The sequence below is a fragment of the Oncorhynchus keta genome, chromosome 5 (genome assembly GCF_023373465.1).
Source record: "Oncorhynchus keta strain PuntledgeMale-10-30-2019 chromosome 5, Oket_V2, whole genome shotgun sequence".
Classification (NCBI taxonomy): domain Eukaryota; kingdom Metazoa; phylum Chordata; class Actinopteri; order Salmoniformes; family Salmonidae; genus Oncorhynchus; species Oncorhynchus keta.
Genome location: NC_068425.1, coordinates 7,864,760 through 7,885,859, shown reverse-complemented (window position 1 = coordinate 7,885,859; position 21,100 = coordinate 7,864,760). Strand labels below are relative to the sequence as shown.

The 21,100-nt window shown below is 46.5% G+C and overlaps 1 protein-coding gene across 2 annotated transcripts; it reads left to right on the top strand.

Moving 5' to 3' along the window:
• Positions 1 to 571: 571 nt before the first annotated feature.
• Positions 572 to 8,363, top strand: LOC118384420 (pyruvate dehydrogenase (acetyl-transferring) kinase isozyme 2, mitochondrial-like). Of its 2 annotated transcripts, none has more exons than XM_035770938.2 (11): positions 572 to 852; positions 1,477 to 1,618; positions 2,946 to 3,017; positions 3,326 to 3,510; positions 4,211 to 4,300; positions 4,531 to 4,641; positions 4,778 to 4,854; positions 5,009 to 5,107; positions 6,002 to 6,112; positions 6,321 to 6,434; positions 6,562 to 8,363. In XM_035770938.2, exons 1-11 carry the CDS (start codon positions 735 to 737, stop codon positions 6,703 to 6,705), a joined length of 1,263 nt encoding a protein of 420 aa, XP_035626831.2. In that variant the 5' UTR covers positions 572 to 734; the 3' UTR covers positions 6,706 to 8,363. The 2 variants fall into 2 exon arrangements, with proteins under 2 accessions (XP_035626831.2, XP_035626832.2); XM_035770939.2 differs by having other exon boundaries at positions 576 to 852; positions 4,531 to 4,608.
• The last annotated feature ends 12,737 nt before the right edge of the window (positions 8,364 to 21,100 follow it).

The window sequence follows — 21,100 nt, the reverse complement described above, 5'->3', positions numbered from 1 at the left end:
TGGAATGGAGGGTGTGTGAAGTTCAGTGGTCCTTGACCAGGTATTGATACCATTACTGTAAACATGTCAAGTATTTTTGTACAGTATTGACCCCATGAAGACAAGTTGTCTGCTAATGGGGATCCAAATCCAAAACAAACAGGTTAACACGTTTTTGGGGTTGATACCATGGTGAACATGCTTCCAAGTAAAATGAACACAGGAATGTGGGAAAATGTAAATAAGCTATCAATTATAATGCGATAACCTATGCCCTGCATTCACAGTAACATTCAAATTGAGCCCTTGTTTTCTGGACAGCAGTAGGCTACCATCCATGAACGTCAACTTGTTGAGGTTGTCAACAGCATAACAGAGATTATTTCCAGACAGGCGACAGACGTGGGCTACCAGTAGGTTAATTGAGGTTATGTACATTAGAGGTGGCATAAACAATCTGTTAACTCCATCATCATGCCCCTGTTGGGTTGTTGACCATATCTTGTGGGGTGGGTTTCCAAGCACTGCGCACCCACCGCCCACTCTCATTGGCCAGTCCTGCGCATAAAGCAATGCTATTGGCTGGAGAAGTCTACTTCAAGACAATTCCGACTATCGCAATCTTCAGAAAATCAACATTGGTACGTAAACACTCGAGAGACAGACCTAAACTGACAGCAGCTATACGTGTTGTATTCTGAACGCACATTTCTATTCTTCTTTACTATCAGAGGAGTTTTTATTTGCCTTGCATAATGAAGTTTGTCAGATTCCTGATGAAGAACGCTGCTTTGGCAAACGTGCCAAAGCATATTGACCATTTCTCCAAATTCTCACCATCACCTTTGTCTATGAAGCAATTCTTGGATTTCGGTGAGTAGAATACAAACCCAACAGCATAATTTTGAATAACAATGTCATAATGTTGCTCTGCAAAGAATTCGAGCGACACGGTGTTTCAATATTAATTTCAGTGTCGTGCACACTGATAGAGAGTGATGTCATTGTATGTTTTGCTAGCTTGCAGAATAATAGATGGTAGCAAATGTAAATAAAATGGTAATTAAACCATTAAGGACATAGTGGTGGAATCTCAATCTAAACTACAACGCTGAATATGGTATTTAGATGTCAAATTATAGTTGTTTACACTGCGGTGTTTCATGTCCAAACAATACTACATACGGATGTAGGCTGGTTCAAGTTTGACCACAAACAGCAGTCACATGTACTGAACATGTTTATATAAGGAAACCGGGTTGTTCCAGCTAGCCAATTATAATGTTTAAATGTAGGGTACAACGTTACCATTGTTTTCAGTAACGATACGAGATACTGAAGGAATAGGCAGAAGCCTGTCTGAATAGGCCATAGTTTGGCATGCACAGATGATGATGAGGATGCAAAATAATAGCTATTATTATTACACAATTGTCTCGATATTTCCTCAAACACTTTTGCTCTAGCTTATCTAACGTTGACACCCACCATCTCCAGGTTCTACAAATGCCTGCGAGAAGACATCCTTTGCCTTCCTCAGGCAAGAACTCCCCGTCCGGTTGTCCAACATCATGAAAGAGCTCAACCTCTTACCGGACCGGTTGTTGACCACACCATCGGTGCAGCTGGTGCAACGCTGGTAAGAGCCAGCAAGAGCAATCAGGAACTTATCCGGAAATGTTTTACAAAACTCGCTTTGTGTGTGAAAACGTAAACATTTAACGGGACAGTAGCCTAAAATGTCGCCCTATAATATACTATGATATATTGTCCTATAGTGTCAGCACAAACGTGTTTATTGTTTGCAGCATAGCGTACATACTTGGGGTTTGATTAAGCAACATTGTTGTTATGGACATTTGGCCAATGCACAGGACAGGCCAGCATAGCTCTAGTGTCCCAGCTGTGCGCCACTCACTCGCGCTGTGAACTTTGTCCCAGTTCCCTCCCCTCCCCTCGTTGTTTTCGACTAACGGCTGTCTTGGCAGGAACAGTTGAAACGAGGGGGGAAGTACAGTAGCCTACGTCCACCACTGCTACGCGCGCTCTAGTGTGAAAGGGGAACTTCAAGTGCAAACTGTACCGTTGTACTTGTGTAATAGCCAATGAAAGCCTAATGCACTTTGAAAGACACACAATAACTTTTACGAAACAAAGAAATGGCAGAAATCTAAGGTTTTAGAATGTGCATTGGAATTTTTTATTTATTTTACTAGGCAAGTCAGTTAAGAACAAATTCTTATTTTCAATGACAGCCTAGGAACAGTGGGTTAACTGCCTGTTCAGGGGCAGAACAACATATTTGTACCTTGTCAGCTGGGGGGGGGTTCAACTTGCAACCTTCTGGTTACTAAGTCCAACACTCTAACCACAAGGCTACCCTGCCTTTACTATAATTTGATAATGTCATTTTATTGCACTTCTATGTTATAACATGATTTTACACTGTATGGTATTCTTTGGTTTATTTTATTGCTTATGGCTGAATTTTATGATGAGAAGCAGGCTGGAAGGAAAAGCCTGTGCAGAAATGAAGGCTCACGTTGACTTGATTTAGTTGGACAGAAGAGGCTCACTGTGCTGTCCTTAAGCAGTATATGAGTCTCAGTGGAGTAGATTTACTACTGCTGTGCATTGGAATCACATGGACATATTGAGAGACACACACACACACAAAATGTGCCTAGCAATGCGAGACGGATGAGGGGTGTCCTGGTATCAGAGCGATGCAGGAATGGCACCTAGCTGGTCCAAAAGCCAACTGGAAAATGAGAAAGTACTGCAAAAGTACCTTTGCTATCTAGTGACAGTCTCTATTGACAGAGCCTGAGACCCAATAGCCTTTTGCTTTACTATTGAGAATCAATGTTTTTAGGTGTTTAAACAAATGTTGACAAAATGTCTGTTTGATTTTAACGTGGCAATAGTAAGGTCACCAAATGATCTCTTCCTTCTCTCTCTTCTAGGTACATCCAAAGCCTTATGGAGATCTTGGACTTCCTTGACAAGAGCCCAGACGACCACAGTGTCTTGCAATCGTAAGTTTGCACCAGCTTCTGCTAACTCCTCAGTACTGTGGTTCTGTGTGGCTCAATCGGTAGAGCGTGGTGTTTGCAATGCCAAGGGTTGTGGGTTTGATTCTCACCGTGGCCACCTGTATGTGAAATGTATGACTCGTGAGTAGCTTTTGATAAAAGCGTCTTCTAAATTGCATATATTAATCACCCTAACTCTGAAAAAAAAAAAACTATAATAATAATAATAATAAAAACTAGCTAGTTATTGCATGTTGGGGGGGATTGTTAAAGTCTAAGATTGACAGCCCCCTTTCTCTCCCTCTCTCCAGGTTTGTTGAGTCCCTGGAGACCATTAGGAACAGGCACAATGATGTGGTGCCCACTATGGCGCAGGGCGTCATTGAGTACAAAGACACCTTTGGCCAGGACCCGGTCACTAGCCAGAACATCCAGTACTTCCTGGACCGATTCTACATGAGTCGTATCTCCATCCGCATGCTCATCAACCAGCACAGTAAGCCCCGCCTCTGAGTTAACATGCATTCCTCATTGATCAATTCAAAATAAGCTTGTCAGTTAAAGCAACTGTTTAATTTCAAACATAGTTTAGGGGATGTGTTTTTGGGACTTGCCAACCTCTCACCAATTCCAGAGGAGCAACTCTTAGTAAATAGCTGTTGATGATGGTTGACAGCGATTCGCCTAAATCAGTTTGGCCTTGATCAATCCAATTCCCCTTAACTGAACTTGCAACTCAAGCATAATGCAATGCAACAATTTGGCCCTGGCATTGAGCAAGCCATTTGAAGCTGAGATTAATGCTTACACTGTCTTGACACACATCCAAGTAGTGTTCTAATTGTGCTGGCAACCAGCTATACAAGGGTTGGCATGGAAAGACTGGCACATGCTGTGGTAGACTTTTTTTACAGTCTCAGACCGGAGGCCTGACTATGGGACAAGAAATAGGGTTGTTATGAAAAGAAAGACCTCACTTTACTTGTTTTGCCTCTAGAATGTTCCGACTATAGTAGGATAGTATTTTGTGTTGTCAGCTCTTATGAAACCAATGAAAAAAAGGTTCAACCCCCCTGCCCAGTCTTGCCTTTTTCAATCATTCACCAAAAACATTTTGGACTTGGTCCATCACACGTAACATTCTAACGCTTCCCCCTTTTCCTTGCCTCCTCCGCTTGTCCCCTTTTTCTCTGCAGCGCTTGTTTTCGACGGGAACACCAACCCAGCCCACCCTAACACCATCGGGTGCATTGACTCCCTGTGTGATGTCACTGAAGTGATTCGAGGTAAGAGAACCAGTCTTTGGGGCTTACTCATTACATTGGTCTGAGGTGAAAATGAGGTGGTAGGGGGGATAGAAAGACCCAGTTGGAAGTGCTTATTCTGTTTACTTGAAGCCGGTAATTCACAAAGAGTGTCTCTACCTACATTTGGCGATCATGTCCATTTTTGTTTGTGGAGTGAGAGCCGGAAACAGCTAATTACATTTCATTCCTTCTCGTCTCTTTCTCTCCAGATGCGTTTGAGAGTGCCAAGATGCTCTGTGAGCAGTACTACCTCGGGGCCCCTGAGCTGGAGCTAAGGGTGATGAACTGTAAGCACAGCAGGCCTCTACACACCCTCACAAGTAATGTGAATTTGAAGAAAAGAAAACACATTATCTTAAAAGCTAAATGGCATCACATGCATTACGTTAGTAGCTATAGGGAAATAAACAAATGCAATTATGCACACTTCATAGTGTCTTATCGTTTCCTTTTCAGCCAACAATGTCAGAGATCCAATCCAGATCACTTATATCCCCTCCCATCTCTACCACATGCTGTTTGAGCTCTTCAAGGTGAGCCCATATAATGATATCTTAAAACTCAAAATGTATGATAACGAGGACATTGGCTGCAAGACTTTAGTACAGTAATATCAAAGTATGATGATGTTTGGTCAGATGTTATGTGTTGACAAATACCTGGACGTTCTCTTCTGATGTCCCCCAGAATGCCATGAGAGCTACAATTGAGACCCATGAAGTCAGCCACAACCTCCCACCCATCAGAGTCATGGTGGCCCTTGGCGGAGAGGACCTGTCAATCAAGGTGAGTGACAGGGCAGACTTCCAATCACAGTGCTCATATAGCCTTGTAGGAATTAGAATCGCGATGATGAGAGAACTGGGGCAAAGTGTAGAACTTTTGGGAACTTGGTGAACCAATATCTAAAACTGAACATTTCTAATACAGTTAAACTCCTTGAAACAACAAACCCAAAATAGAACCAACACATAGGCCTACAGTATGTGATCTCTAACCTTAAACCCAATCCTGTTATTCATTGAAACTCCCTCGCTGCATAACCACCTCAAATTCTTAGTTGAAACAACCCAACGGTTTCTAAGAGAAAGATGATGCTGGCTGTAATGTTGTGCCGTAGCTTACCTCTCTATTGTGCTCTCAGCCTTGTTCACCCCCTATTACAGCCTTAATTGAGTTATCCAAGGCATCATTCTTGTCAATGATTAATGCAGAGCCACTGAGCCATGCTCTCATTAACAGGATTGGTCAAAGTATATAAAGCTATATTTAGTAAGGGATTAACTAAAGCTGCTATTGGTTGATATTGTTAACCTTTCCCCCAATTAGAATCTTAGCAGTGGTGAATGTGAAACTATGGCTGTCTCACTGAATTGAGCTAAATCCAATCATAATCCACCTCCACCACCCGGTCCATCTGCTCAACTCTGCACTAGATGCCTTGATTATTATTCCTAATGACCTCAGCATTTTCTTCTCTCTGGCCCAATGTTCTAATCCCAGGTTTATATAATAGGATTTATTTTCATGTATTCTTGTAGTGTTAGTTGGTGTTAGCTCTACTTAAATAGCCCCAGATTGAAAAATACAACATTTGAGATAATGTCAGTAAATTGGATTGAGCTGAAGTGTAATCTCTGTCTCTCTCTATTTCTCTCTCTCTCTCTCTCTCTCTTTTAGGTGATGGATAGGGGTGGTGGTGTCCCCTTAAGAAAGATTGAGACACTCTTCAGCTACATGTACTCCACAGCTCCCAGACCCGACTTCGGTGACAATCACCGGGCCCCACTGGTGAGTGATACACACACATCTACTTATATAACCTCACAGAACCTAAAACCGCACAGGCGCCATACTTACGACTAGATAACCTTGTTTTCTTTAGCAGCATTTCTGTACCTTGAGGCCAAAGATCCTATTTTTAATTGTGCTAATAGTTCCAACTATGTCAATGTATTTTTGTTAGCCATAACATTTCCCCTATTGTGTGTCCCTCCAGGCTGGTTTTGGCTATGGGCTTCCCATTTCGCGCCTCTACGCGCGTTACTTCCAGGGAGACCTGCAGTTATACTCGATGGAGGGTCATGGTACTGACGCTGTCATTCACATGAAGGTAAGAGGCAACTACCTACTACCTCTTTTTACACCTCAGATACTAATAAACTACTAATAATAAGTTGTCACATCCCTAGACATGCTAATTGCTAACTCTATCTTCTATCCCCCGCTCTCTCCCTCAGGCATTGTCCACAGATTCAGTGGAGAGGCTTCCTGTGTTCAACAAGACAGCTCTGAAACACTACAAAGTTAACCTGGAGGCAGATGACTGGTGTGTTCCCAGTAAGGAACCTCTGGACCTGGCCATATACAGAGTCGCCAAGTGAACTTTGACCTTTCAATTACCTTAAGCCCTAAGGAGAGAGAAAAAGGGCCAAATCTCAATGGGACCTAATGTTGACGTGGTAGTGGGGGAAAGACGTTGTGAACCAATGCTGGAGGAAGTCTAGAAGGGAAGAAACCTCTGATTGCACAGCTTTAAAGCCCCTGGTGTTGTCCTGTTTCAGGAAGTGGGAAACCCACTCACTTCCTGTCCCCACTAAAGTTGTGTTCCTAGGAAGGGGGTTCAGGGACAGGGGATTGAACCAGTGCCTTAGAAAGGCCATATTCCAAAGTGCAAGTGATTGTAGATCTCAAACTACCCTGCTCCCCAAATTGCTATACAGTCTGATCAGTGTGTTCCATCCCACACCATGGCCCTTAGCGGGAGCCTCCTGCCCCGCTTAGAACACCTGGATTTGGGGTTGACAGTGAAGGAGAGGAGCCTGAAAGTGAAGGAGGGAAGGTGTGAAAAATGGATCCTGGCAAAGATGGATGGTCAGAGAAGGAGAAAAAAACAAATGCGCAAGTGGGAGATCTTGTCATTCCATTGGAACATGGGATTGACAATTACAGAGCTTTGAAGGTTTAGGGGAAGTACGTAGTCATGATGGTATTCTCTGTGAAGAATAGCCACTTCATTTGAGGATTGTTCAGTGGAGGTCGCATCATTTTTAAATCCTTGTAAGAGTATGGAGAGCGCACAAAGGGGGTGTTACTTAGCCGTTATCAGTGTTGTAAAGCATGGAGACAGCCAGCGTCTGGTTAGCCTTGTTGGCACCACCCTTTGTTAATCAGAGCAGCTATGTCCGGTTGAAGTTGTAGTAACATAACTCCTCTACTGCATCACATAGTATGGCAAACGTGTATTAAAGATAATGAGTGCCTATTGCCAAGTAGCCAACAATTCAAACATTCTCATGTCCTTCTAATGTCCTTGATAATTGCCTATGCATGCAGACAACAGATTGTTCACGAATATTAGCCAATTAGTCATTGTTTTCCTGGTATAAAAATCATGTATTGTATATGGATCTACTTTTGTGTGAATTGGTCAGTGAGAAAAATGTATACGCAACATTGTTTTCTTTCCATTAGCTTGAACAAAATGTCCAAAACGCGTGCAAGAATGTATGGTTTGTGCTCATATAGCCTTACTAGAATTAGAATCACGATGATGAGAGAACTGGGGCAAAGTGTAGAACTGTTGGAAACTTGGTGAATCAATATCTAAAACTGAAAGTTTCTAATACAATTAAACTCCTTGAAACAACAAACCCTAAAATAGAACCAACACATAGGCCTATATGACCTCTCAGTTTATAATTGTGTTGGATGGAATTCCTTGCCTGTGTGAATAGCTTGACGTAGCATGTAGAAGAAAATGTGGAGATACCTTTTCTAAGATGGATGACTGCACTGTAGAAGTTTGTTACTGGTACCACTGTAGTGACAGTTTGTCCTGTTTTAAAATAGTATGAACACTATTGGTCCAGATGTGTGTGCATCCCTAGTTACAGTTGACCCAGTCAACTGAGTATCTTCTAATCAAGCCAGAACGCTAGTTTGGTTTGTATTTTACTTGAATTGAACCAAATGTACATTTCGAAAGTCTTATTTTTATGAAGAAAGTGATTATGTAAAATAAATATTGTCAAATAATGAAGTTATTTTTCTTGTCTTGATTAAAAAACAAACACATGCACGAACAACTGTGGCAGTGGTTTGATACAGTACGTCACAGCTAAGGTCAAAGGTCAGTCATACCTGCTAAATAAGCAGCCTTCTGGGCCAGCGTATGCGTTTATGACTGAGTTAAGGTCAGTGCTGTGACTTGCTGTGCTGATCCAGAGTCAGTCTCAGCATTTCAGCTCTACAGTCTGCTCTTCCTAGAACAGTTAAACATATACATACTATCAGAGAACAAGGGGGCGGGATGGAGAGAGCCTGATGCGGGAAGCAATCAATCTTGACCCGTCTGGCGGCACCCTTGTAACCAATCAGAGAGGAGAGCACGGCCCAGCTTTATGTAACTGTCTCTTCAAGAGAGAAAAACAAGTGTAGGAGCCAGGAGCCTACCATGCATGGAGATATAGACCTGAGTTATATCAAGTACTGTTTCTCCACTGCCTTCAAAGGCACCTCATGAGTGTTGAATTGGTGTCTTTGTGGGACTCACTACAAATCTACAGAATTTGAATTTTGGGCCTTCAGCTGTTGCTTATACAGTTATATGTACAGTATGTACAGTACGAAATGAAATCACCATACCATATTTTTTTTTTTACATTTCCCGTTGCTTCATGCAAGATTTATATTTCAACAACAGGTAACTGGGGATGGTTTCATAATGTGTTTCTTCTGCAGATGTTGATTCATTCACTTTCAAACTGATTTCCGCGTCTTGGAAAGGGTACACTCCTGGAAAGTATAGGTGTGTATGTGTGTGTGCGAGGCAGCTGCTGTCAAACTGCTGTACTCCTCTCATTTTAGAACATTTTGTACAGCAGCCGTTTGTGGACGTGGTTGGTCAGGCCTATATGTTATATGAGGCGGCGGTGAACATTATGTCTGCGCCAGCTCAATCAGAATATGATGAAAAAATATGATGAACCTCTGCAGTCTTTTTGAAACCCTTTTTCTAAGAGTGTAGGGGACTATCTCGTCCCACAGATTGTCATCAGAGTAAGATTGATGAGTTGACATTAAATTCTGATTACCTTCACTTTGTTTATGCTTTTATAGCACAATAGTTTTCAATTTTCTAATGACAATGATAAAAGAAATCCAAACTTAAAAGATGGGTCAAAACAACTTAGCATAGCAACTGTAACAACAAACTTAGTTTTAAAAAACGGTTGTACATAGGAACCTATACTCATGCATAATATAATGTAAAAGTAAAGATACTGTACCTTACTAGTAAAAGTGAAAGTCACCCAGTAAATACAATTTGAGCAAAAGTATAAGAGTATTTGGTTTTAGATATACTTAACTATCAAAGTAAATGTAATTGCCAAAATATTCTTAAGTATCAACAGTAAAAGTACAATTTTAAATGATTTAAAATTCCTTATATTAAGCAAATGAGACGGCAGGATGACCAGGGATGTTCTCTGTTTAGTTAGTCCACCAGATCAGAGGCAGTAAGGAGGACCAGGGATGTTCTCTGTTTAGTTAGTCCACCAGATCAGAGGCAGTAGGGATGACCAGGGATGTTCTCTGTTTAGTTAGTCCACCAGATCAGAGGCAGTAGGGATGACCAGGGATGTTCTCTGTTTAGTTAGTCCACCAGATCAGAGGCAGTAGGGATGACCAGGGATGTTCTCTGTTTAGTTAGTCCACCAGATCAGAGGCAGTAGGGATGACCAGGGATGTTCTCTGTTTAGTGAGTCCACCAGATCAGAGGCAGTAGGGATGACCAGGGATGTTCTCTGTTTAGTTAGTCCACCAGATCAGAGGCAGTAGGGATGACCAGGGATGTTCTCTGTTTAGTTAGTCCACCAGATCAGAGGCAGTAGGGATGACCAGGGATGTTCTCTGTTTAGTTAGTCCGCCAGATCAGAGGCAGTAGGGATGACCAGGGATGTTCTCTGTTTAGTGAGTCCGCCAGATCAGAGGCAGTAAGGATGACCAGGGATGTTCTCTGTTTAGTTAGTCCACCAGATCAGAGGCAGTAGGGATGACCAGGGATGTTCTCTGTTTAGTTAGTCCACCAGATCAGAGGCAGTAGGGATGACCAGGGATGTTCTCTGTTTAGTGAGTCCTCCAGATCAGAGGCAGTAGGGATGACAGGGATGTTCTCTGTTTAGTGAGTCCTCCAGATCAGAGGCAGTAAGGATGACCAGGGATGTTCTCTGTTTAGTGAGTCCACCAGATCAGAGGCAGTAAGGATGACCAGGGATGTTCTCTGTTTAGTGAGTCCACCAGATCAGAGGCAGTAGGGATGACCAGGGATGTTCTCTGTTTAGTGAGTCCACCAGATCAGAGGCAGTAGGGATGACCAGGGATGTTCTCTGTTTAGTTAGTCCACCAGATCAGAGGCAGTAGGATGACCAGGGATGTTCTCTGTTTAGTGAGTCCTCCAGATCAGAGGCAGTAAGGATGACCAGGGATGTTCTCTGTTTAGTGAGTCCTCCAGATCAGAGGCAGTAGGGATGACCAGGGATGTTCTCTGTTTAGTGAGTCCTCCAGATCAGAGGCAGTAGGGATGACCAGGGATGTTCTCTGTTTAGTGAGTCCACCAGATCAGAGGCAGTAAGGGATGACCAGGGATGTTCTCTGTTTAGTGAGTCCTCCAGATCAGAGGCAGTAAGGATGACCAGGGATGTTCTCTGTTTAGTGAGTCCTCCAGATCAGAGGCAGTAAGGATGACCAGGGATGTTCTCTGTTTAGTGAGTCCACAGATCAGAGGCAGTAGGGATGACCAGGGATGTTCTCTGTTTAGTGAGTCCTCCAGATCAGAGGCAGTAGGGATGACCAGGGATGTTCTCTGTTTAGTGAGTCCTCCAGATCAGAGGCAGTAGGGATGACCAGGGATGTTCTCTGTTTAGTGAGTCCACCAGATCAGAGGCAGTAGGGATGACCAGGGATGTTCTCTGTTTAGTGAGTCCTCCAGATCAGAGGCAGTAGGGATGACCAGGGATGTTCTCTGTTTAGTGAGTCCTCCAGATCAGAGGCAGTAGGGATGACCAGGGATGTTCTCTGTTTAGTGAGTCCTCCAGATCAGAGGCAGTAGGGATGACCAGGGATGTTCTCTGTTTAGTGAGTCCCACCAGATCAGAGGCAGTAAGATGATGACCAGGGATGTTCTCTGTTTAGTGAGTCCTCCAGATCAGAGGCAGTAGGGATGACCAGGGATGTTCTCTGTTTAGTGAGTCCTCCAGATCAGAGGCAGTAGGGATGACCAGGGATGTTCTCTGTTTAGTGAGTCCTCCAGATCAGAGGCAGTAGGGATGACCAGGGATGTTCTCTGTTTAGTGAGTCCTCCAGATCAGAGGCAGTAGGGATGACCAGGGATGTTCTCTGTTTAGTGAGTCCTCCAGATCAGAGGCAGTAAGGATGACCAGGGATGTTCTCTGTTTAGTGAGTCCTCCAGATCAGAGGCAGTAAGGATGACCAGGGATGTTCTCTGTTTAGTGAGTCCTCCAGATCAGAGGCAGTAGGGATGACCAGGGATGTTCTCTGTTTAGTGAGTCCTCCAGATCAGAGGCAGTAGGGATGACCAGGGATGTTCTCTGTTTAGTGAGTCCTCCAGATCAGAGGCAGTAGGGATGACCAGGGATGTTCTCTGTTTAGTTAGTCCTCCAGATCAGAGGCAGTAGGGATGACCAGGGATGTTCTCTGTTTAGTGAGTCCTCCAGATCAGAGGCAGTAGGGATGACCAGGGATGTTCTCTGTTTAGTGAGTCCTCCAGATCAGAGGCAGTAGGGATGACCAGGGATGTTCTCTGTTTAGTGAGTCCTCCAGATCAGAGGCAGTAGGGATGACCAGGGATGTTCTCTGTTTAGTGAGTCCTCCAGATCAGAGGCAGTAGGGATGACCAGGGATGTTCTCTGTTTAGTGAGTCCTCCAGATCAGAGGCAGTAGGGATGACCAGGGATGTTCTCTGTTTAGTGAGTCCACCAGATCAGAGGCAGTAGGGATGACCAGGGATGTTCTCTGTTTAGTGAGTCCACCAGATCAGAGGCAGTAGGGATGACCAGGGATGTTCTCTGTTTAGTGAGTCCTCCAGATCAGAGGCAGTAGGGATGACCAGGGATGTTCTCTGTTTAGTGAGTCCTCCAGATCAGAGGCAGTAGGGATGACCAGGGATGTTCTCTGTTTAGTGAGTCCTCCAGATCAGAGGCAGTAGGGATGACCAGGGATGTTCTCTGTTTAGTGAGTCCTCCAAAGAGACAGTAGGATGACCAGGGATGTTCTCTGTTTAGTGAGTCCTCCAGATCAGAGGCAGTAGGGATGACCAGGGATGTTCTCTGTGTAGTGAGTCCTCCAGATCAGAGGCAGTAGGGATGACCAGGGATGTTCTCTGTTTAGTGAGTCCTCCAGATCAGAGGCAGTAAGGATGACCAGGGATGTTCTCTGTTTAGTGAGTCCTCCAGATCAGAGGCAGTAGGGATGACCAGGGATGTTCTCTGTTTAGTGAGTCCTCCAGATCAGAGGCAGTAGGGATGACCAGGGATGTTCTCTGTTTAGTGAGTCCTCCAGATCAGAGGCAGTAGGGATGACCAGGGATGTTCTCTGTTTAGTGAGTCCTCCAGATCAGAGGCAGTAGGGATGACCAGGGATGTTCTCTGTTTAGTGAGTCCTCCAGATCAGAGGCAGTAGGGATGACCAGGGATGTTCTCTGTTTAGTGAGTCCTCCAGATCAGAGGCAGTAGGGATGACCAGGGATGTTCTCTGTTTAGTGAGTCCTCCAGATCAGAGGCAGTAGGGATGACCAGGGATGTTCTCTGTTTAGTGAGTCCTCCAGATCAGAGGCAGTAGGGATGACCAGGGATGTTCTCTGTTTAGTGAGTCCCAGATCAGAGGCAGTAGGGATGACCAGGGATGTTCTCTGTTTAGTGAGTCCTCCAGATCAGAGGCAGTAGGGATGACCAGGGATGTTCTCTGTTTAGTGAGTCCTCCAGATCAGAGGCAGTAGGGATGACCAGGGATGTTCTCTGTTTAGTGAGTCCTCCAGATCAGAGGCAGTAGGGATGACCAGGGATGTTCTCTGTTTAGTGAGTCCTCCAGATCAGAGGCAGTAGGGATGACCAGGGATGTTCTCTGTTTAGTGAGTCCTCCAGATCAGAGGCAGTAGGGATGACCAGGGATGTTCTCTGTTTAGTGAGTCCTCCAGATCAGAGGCAGTAGGGATGACCAGGGATGTTCTCTGTTTAGTGAGTCCTCCAGATCAGAGGCAGTAGGGATGACCAGGGATGTTCTCTGTTTAGTGAGTCCTCCAGATCAGAGGCAGTAGGGATGACCAGGGATGTTCTCTGTTTAGTGAGTCCTCCAGATCAGAGGCAGTAGGGATGACCAGGGATGTTCTCTGTTTAGTGAGTCCTCCAGATCAGAGGCAGTAGGGATGACCAGGGATGTTCTCTGTTTAGTGAGTCCTCCAGATCAGAGGCAGTAGGGATGACCAGGGATGTTCTCTGTTTAGTGAGTCCTCCAGATCAGAGGCAGTAGGGATGACCAGGGATGTTCTCTGTTTAGTGAGTCCACCAGATCAGAGGCAGTAGGGATGACCAGGGATGTTCTCTGTTTAGTGAGTCCTCCAGATCAGAGGCAGTAGGGATGACCAGGGATGTTCTCTGTTTAGTGAGTCCTCCAGATCAGAGGCAGTAGGGATGACCAGGGATGTTCTCTGTTTAGTGAGTCCTCCAGATCAGAGGCAGTAGGGATGACCAGGGATGTTCTCTGTTTAGTGAGTCCTCCAGATCAGAGGCAGTAGGGATGACCAGGGATGTTCTCTGTTTAGTGAGTCCTCCAGATCAGAGGCAGTAGGGATGACCAGGGATGTTCTCTGTTTAGTGAGTCCTCCAGATCAGAGGCAGTAGGGATGACCAGGGATGTTCTCTGTTTAGTGAGTCCTCCAGATCAGAGGCAGTAGGGATGACCAGGGATGTTCTCTGTTTAGTGAGTCCTCCAGATCAGAGGCAGTAGGGATGACCAGGGATGTTCTCTGTTTAGTGAGTCCTCCAGATCAGAGGCAGTAGGGATGACCAGGGATGTTCTCTGTTTAGTGAGTCCCACCAGATCAGAGGCAGTAAGGATGACCAGGGATGTTCTCTGTTTAGTGAGTCCTCCAGATCAGAGGCAGTAGGGATGACCAGGGATGTTCTCTGTTTAGTGAGTCCTCCAGATCAGAGGCAGTAGGGATGACCAGGGATGTTCTCTGTTTAGTGAGTCCTCCAGATCAGAGGCAGTAGGGATGACCAGGGATGTTCTCTGTTTAGTGAGTCCTCCAGATCAGAGGCAGTAGGGATGACCAGGGATGTTCTCTGTTTAGTGAGTCCTCCAGATCAGAGGCAGTAGGGATGACCAGGGATGTTCTCTGTTTAGTGAGTCCTCCAGATCAGAGGCAGTAGGGATGACCAGGGATGTTCTCTGTTTAGTGAGTCCTCCAGATCAGAGGCAGTAGGGATGACCAGGGATGTTCTCTGTTTAGTGAGTCCTCCAGATCAGAGGCAGTAGGGATGACCAGGGATGTTCTCTGTTTAGTGAGTCCTCCAGATCAGAGGCAGTAGGGATGACCAGGGATGTTCTCTGTTTAGTGAGTCCTCCAGATCAGAGGCAGTAGGGATGACCAGGGATGTTCTCTGTTTAGTGAGTCCTCCAGATCAGAGGCAGTAGGGATGACCAGGGATGTTCTCTGTTTAGTGAGTCCTCCAGATCAGAGGCAGTAGGGATGACCAGGGATGTTCTCTGTTTAGTGAGTCCTCCAGATCAGAGGCAGTAGGGATGACCAGGGATGTTCTCTGTTTAGTGAGTCCTCCAGATCAGAGGCAGTAGGGATGACCAGGGATGTTCTCTGTTTAGTGAGTCCTCCAGATCAGAGGCAGTAGGGATGACCAGGGATGTTCTCTGTTTAGTGAGTCCTCCAGATCAGAGGCAGTAGGGATGACCAGGGATGTTCTCTGTTTAGTGAGTCCTCCAGATCAGAGGCAGTAGGGATGACCAGGGATGTTCTCTGTTTAGTGAGTCCTCCAGATCAGAGGCAGTAGGGATGACCAGGGATGTTCTCTGTTTAGTGAGTCCTCCAGATCAGAGGCAGTAGGGATGACCAGGGATGTTCTCTTTTTAGTGAGTCCTCCAGATCAGAGGCAGTAGGGATGACCAGGGATGTTCTCTGTTTAGTGAGTCCTCCAGATCAGAGGCAGTAGGGATGACCAGGGATGTTCTCTGTTTAGTGAGTCCTCCAGATCAGAGGCAGTAGGGATGACCAGGGATGTTCTCTGTTTAGTGAGTCCTCCAGATCAGAGGCAGTAGGGATGACCAGGGATGTTCTCTGTTTAGTGAGTCCTCCAGATCAGAGGCAGTAGGGATGACCAGGGATGTTCTCTGTTTAGTGAGTCCTCCAGATCAGAGGCAGTAGGGATGACCAGGGATGTTCTCTGTTTAGTGAGTCCTCCAGATCAGAGGCAGTAGGGATGACCAGGGATGTTCTCTGTTTAGTGAGTCCTCCAGATCAGAGGCAGTAGGGATGACCAGGGATGTTCTCTGTTTAGTGAGTCCTCCAGATCAGAGGCAGTAGGGATGACCAGGGATGTTCTCTGTTTAGTGAGTCCTCCAGATCAGAGGCAGTAGGGATGACCAGGGATGTTCTCTGTTTAGTGAGTCCTCCAGATCAGAGGCAGTAGGGATGACCAGGGATGTTCTCTGTTTAGTGAGTCCTCCAGATCAGAGGCAGTAGGGATGACCAGGGATGTTCTCTGTTTAGTGAGTCCTCCAGATCAGAGGCAGTAGGGATGACCAGGGATGTTCTCTGTTTAGTGAGTCCTCCAGATCAGAGGCAGTAGGGATGACCAGGGATGTTCTCTGTTTAGTGAGTCCTCCAGATCAGAGGCAGTAGGGATGACCAGGGATGTTCTCTGTTTAGTGAGTCCTCCAGATCAGAGGCAGTAGGGATGACCAGGGATGTTCTCTGTTTAGTGAGTCCTCCAGATCAGAGGCAGTAGGGATGACCAGGGATGTTCTCTGTTTAGTGAGTCCTCCAGATCAGAGGCAGTAGGGATGACCAGGGATGTTCTCTGTTTAGTGAGTCCTCCAGATCAGAGGCAGTAGGGATGACCAGGGATGTTCTCTGTTTAGTGAGTCCTCCAGATCAGAGGCAGTAGGGATGACCAGGGATGTTCTCTGTTTAGTGAGTCCTCCAGATCAGAGGCAGTAGGGATGACCAGGGATGTTCTCTGTTTAGTGAGTCCTCCAGATCAGAGGCAGTAGGGATGACCAGGGATGTTCTCTGTTTAGTGAGTCCTCCAGATCAGAGGCAGTAGGGATGACCAGGGATGTTCTCTGTTTAGTGAGTCCTCCAGATCAGAGGCAGTAGGGATGACCAGGGATGTTCTCTGTTTAGTGAGTCCTCCAGATCAGAGGCAGTAGGGATGACCAGGGATGTTCTCTGTTTAGTGAGTCCTCCAGATCAGAGGCAGTAGGAATGACCAGGGATGTCCTCTGTTTAGTGAGTCCACCAGATCAGAGTCAGTAGGAATGACCAGGGATGTCCTCTGTTTAGTGAGTCCTCCAGATCAGAGGCAGTAGGGATGACCAGGGATGTTCTCTGTTTAGTGAGTCCTCCAAAGAGACAGTAGGATGACCAGGGATGTTCTCTGTTTAGTGAGTCCTCCAGATCAGAGGCAGTAGGGATGACCAGGGATGTTCTCTGTTTAGTGAGTCCTCCAGATCAGAGGCAGTAGGGATGACCAGGGATGTTCTCTGTTTAGTGAGTCCTCCAGATCAGAGGCAGTAGGGATGACCAGGGATGTTCTCTGTTTAGTGAGTCCTCCAGATCAGAGGCAGTAGGGATGACCAGGGATGTCCTCTGTTTAGTGAGTCCACCAGATCAGAGGCAGTAGGGATGACCAGGGATGTTCTCTGTTTAGTGAGTCCTCCAGATCAGAGGCAGTAGGGATGACCAGGGATGTTCTCTGTTTAGTGAGTCCTCCAGATCAGAGGCAGTAGGGATGACCAGGGATGTTCTCTGTTTAGTGAGTCCTCCAGATCAGAGGCAGTAGGGATGACCAGGGATGTTCTCTGTTTAGTGAGTCCTCCAGATCAGAGGCAGTAGGGATGACCAGGATGTTCTCTGTTTAGTGAGTCCTCCAGATCAGAGGCAGTAGGGATGACCAGGGATGTTCTCTGTTTAGTGAGTCCTCCAGATCAGAGGCAGTAGGGATGACCAGGGATGTTCTCTGTTTAGTGAGTCCTCCAGATCAGAGGCAGTAGGGATGACCAGGGATGTTCTCTGTTTAGTGAGTCCTCCAGATCAGAGGCAGTAGGGATGACCAGGGATGTTCTCTGTTTAGTGAGTCCTCCAGATCAGAGGCAGTAGGGATGACCAGGGATGTTCTCTGTTTAGTGAGTCCTCCAGATCAGAGGCAGTAGGGATGACCAGGGATGTTCTCTGTTTAGTGAGTCCTCCAGATCAGAGGCAGTAGGATGACCAGGGATGTTCTCTGTTTAGTGAGTCCTCCAGATCAGAGGCAGTAGGGATGACCAGGGATGTTCTCTGTTTAGTGAGTCCTCCAGATCAGAGGCAGTAGGGATGACCAGGGATGTTCTCTGTTTAGTGAGCCCTCCAGATCAGAGGCAGTAGGGATGACCAGGGATGTTCTCTGTTTAGTGAGTCCTCCAGATCAGAGGCAGTAGGGATGACCAGGGATGTTCTCTGTTTAGTGAGTCCTCCAGATCAGAGGCAGTAGGGATGACCAGGGATGTTCTCTGTTTAGTGAGTCCTCCAGATCAGAGGCAGTAGGGATGACCAGGGATGTTCTCTGTTTAGTGAGTCCTCCAGATCAGAGGCAGTAGGGATGACCAGGGATGTTCTCTGTTTAGTGAGTCCTCCAGATCAGAGGCAGTAAGGATGACCAGGGATGTTCTCTGTTTAGTGAGTCCCTCCAGATCAGAGGCAGTAGGGATGACCAGGGATGTTCTCTGTTTAGTGAGTCCTCCAGATCAGAGGCAGTAGGGATGACCAGGGATGTTCTCTGTTTAGTGAGTCCTCCAGATCAGAGGCAGTAGGGATGACCAGGGATGTTCTCTGTTTAGTGAGTCCTCCAGATCAGAGGCAGTAGGGATGACCAGGGATGTTCTCTGTTTAGTGAGTCCTCCAGATCAGAGGCAGTAGGATGACCAGGGATGTTCTCTGTTTAGTGAGTCCTCCAGATCAGAGGCAGTAGGGATGACCAGGGATGTTCTCTGTTTAGTGAGTCCCCAGATCAGAGGCAGTAGGGATGACCAGGGATGTTCTCTGTTTTAGTGAGTCCTCCAGATCAGAGGCAGTAGGGATGACCAGGGATGTTCTCTGTTTAGTGAGTCCTCCAGATCAGAGGCAGTAGGGATGACCAGGGATGTTCTCTGTTTAGTGAGTCCTCCAGATCAGAGGCAGTAGGGATGACCAGGGATGTTCTCTGTTTAGTGAGTCCTCCAGATCAGAGGCAGTAGGGATGACCAGGGATGTTCTCTGTTTAGTGAGTCCTCCAGATCAGAGGCAGTAGGGATGACCAGGGATGTTCTCTGTTTAGTGAGTCCTCCAGATCAGAGGCAGTAGGGATGACCAGGGATGTTCTCTGTTTAGTGAGTCCTCCAGATCAGAGGCAGTAGGGATGACCAGGGATGTTCTCTGTTTAGTGAGTCCTCCAGATCAGAGGCAGTAGGGATGACCAGGGATGTTCTCTGTTTAGTGAGTCCTCCAGATCAGAGGCAGTAGGGATGACCAGGGATGTTCTCTGTTTAGTGAGTCCTCCAGATCAGAGGCAGTAGGGATGACCAGGGATGTTCTCTGTTTAGTGAGTCCACCAGATCAGAGGCAGTAGGGATGACCAGGGATGTTCTCTGTTTAGTGAGTCCTCCAGATCAGAGGCAGTAGGGATGACCAGGGATGTTCTCTGTTTAGTGAGTCCTCCAGATCAGAGGCAGTAAGGATGACCAGGGATGTTCTCTGTTTAGTGAGTCCTCCAGATCAGAGGCAGTAGGGATGACCAGGGATGTTCTCTGTTTAGTGAGTCCTCCAGATCAGAGGCAGTAGGATGACCAGGGATGTTCTCTGTTTAGTGAGTCCTCCAGATCAGAGGCAGTAGGATGACCAGGGATGTTCTCTGTTTAGTGAGTCCTCCAGATCAGAGGCAGTAAGGATGACCAGGGATGTTCTCTGTTTAGTGAGTCCTCCAGATCAGAGGCAGTAGGGATGACCAGGGATGTTCTCTGTTTAGTGAGTCCTCCAGATCAGAGGCAGTAGGGATGACCAGGGATGTTCTCTGTTTAGTGAGTCCTCCAGATCAGAGGCAGTAGGGATGACCAGGGATGTTCTCTGTTTAGTGAGTCCTCCAGATCAGAGGCAGTAGGGATGACCAGGGATGTTCTCTGTTTAGTGAGTCCTCCAGATCAGAGGCAGTAGGGATGACCAGGGATGTTCTCTGTTTAGTGAGTCCTCCAGATCAGAGGCAGTAGGGATGACCAGGGATGTTCTCTGTTTAGTGAGTCCACCAGATCAGAGGCAGTAGGGATGACCAGGGATGTTCTCTGTTTAGTGAGTCCTCCAGATCAGAGGCAGTAGGGATGACCAGGGATGTTCTCTGTTTAGTGAGTCCTCCAGATCAGAGGCAGTAGGGATGACCAGGGATGTTCTCTGTTTAGTGAGTCCTCCAGATCAGAGGCAGTAGGGATGACCAGGGATGTTCTCTGTTTAGTGAGTCCTCCAGATCAGAGGCAGTAGGGATGACCAGGGATGTTCTCTGTTTAGTGAGTCCTCCAGATCAGAGGCAGTAGGGATGACCAGGGATGTTCTCTGTTTAGTGAGTCCTCCAGATCAGAGGCAGTAGGGATGACCAGGGATGTTCTCTGTTTAGTGAGTCCTCCAGATCAGAGGCAGTAGGGATGACCAGGGATGTTCTCTGTTTAGTGAGTCCTCCAGATCAGAGGCAGTAGGGATGACCAGGGATGTTCTCTGTTTAGTGAGTCCTCCAGATCAGAGGCAGTAGGGATGACCAGGGATGTTCTCTGTTTAGTGAGTCCTCCAGATCAGAGGCAGTAGGGATGACCAGGGATGTTCTCTGTTTAGTGAGTCCTCCAGATCAGAGGCAGTAGGGATGACCAGGGATGTTCTCTGTTTAGTGAGTCCTCAGATCAGAGGCAGTAGGGATGACCAGGGATGTTCTCTGTTTAGTGAGTCCTCCAGATCAGAGGCAGTAGGGATGACCAGGGATGTTCTCTGTTTAGTGAGTCCTCCAGATCAGAGGCAGTAGGGATGACCAGGGATGTTCTCTGTTTAGTGAGCCCTCCAGATCAGAGGCAGTAGGGATGACCAGGGATGTTCTCTGTTTAGTGAGTCCTCCAGATCAGAGGCAGTAGGGATGACCAGGGATGTTCTCTGTTTAGTGAGTCCTCCAGATCAGAGGCAGTAGGGATGACCAGGGATGTTCTCTGTTTAGTGAGTCCTCCAGATCAGAGGCAGTAGGGATGACCAGGGATGTTCTCTGTTTAGTGAGTCCTCCAGATCAGAGGCAGTAGGGATGACCAGGGATGTTCTCTGTTTAGTGAGTCCTCCAGATCAGAGGCAGTAGGGATGACCAGGATGTTCTCTGTTTAGTGAGTCCTCCAGATCAGAGGCAGTAGGGATGACCAGGGATGTTCTCTGTTTAGTGAGTCCTCCAGATCAGAGGCAGTAGGGATGACCAGGGATGTTCTCTGTTTAGTGAG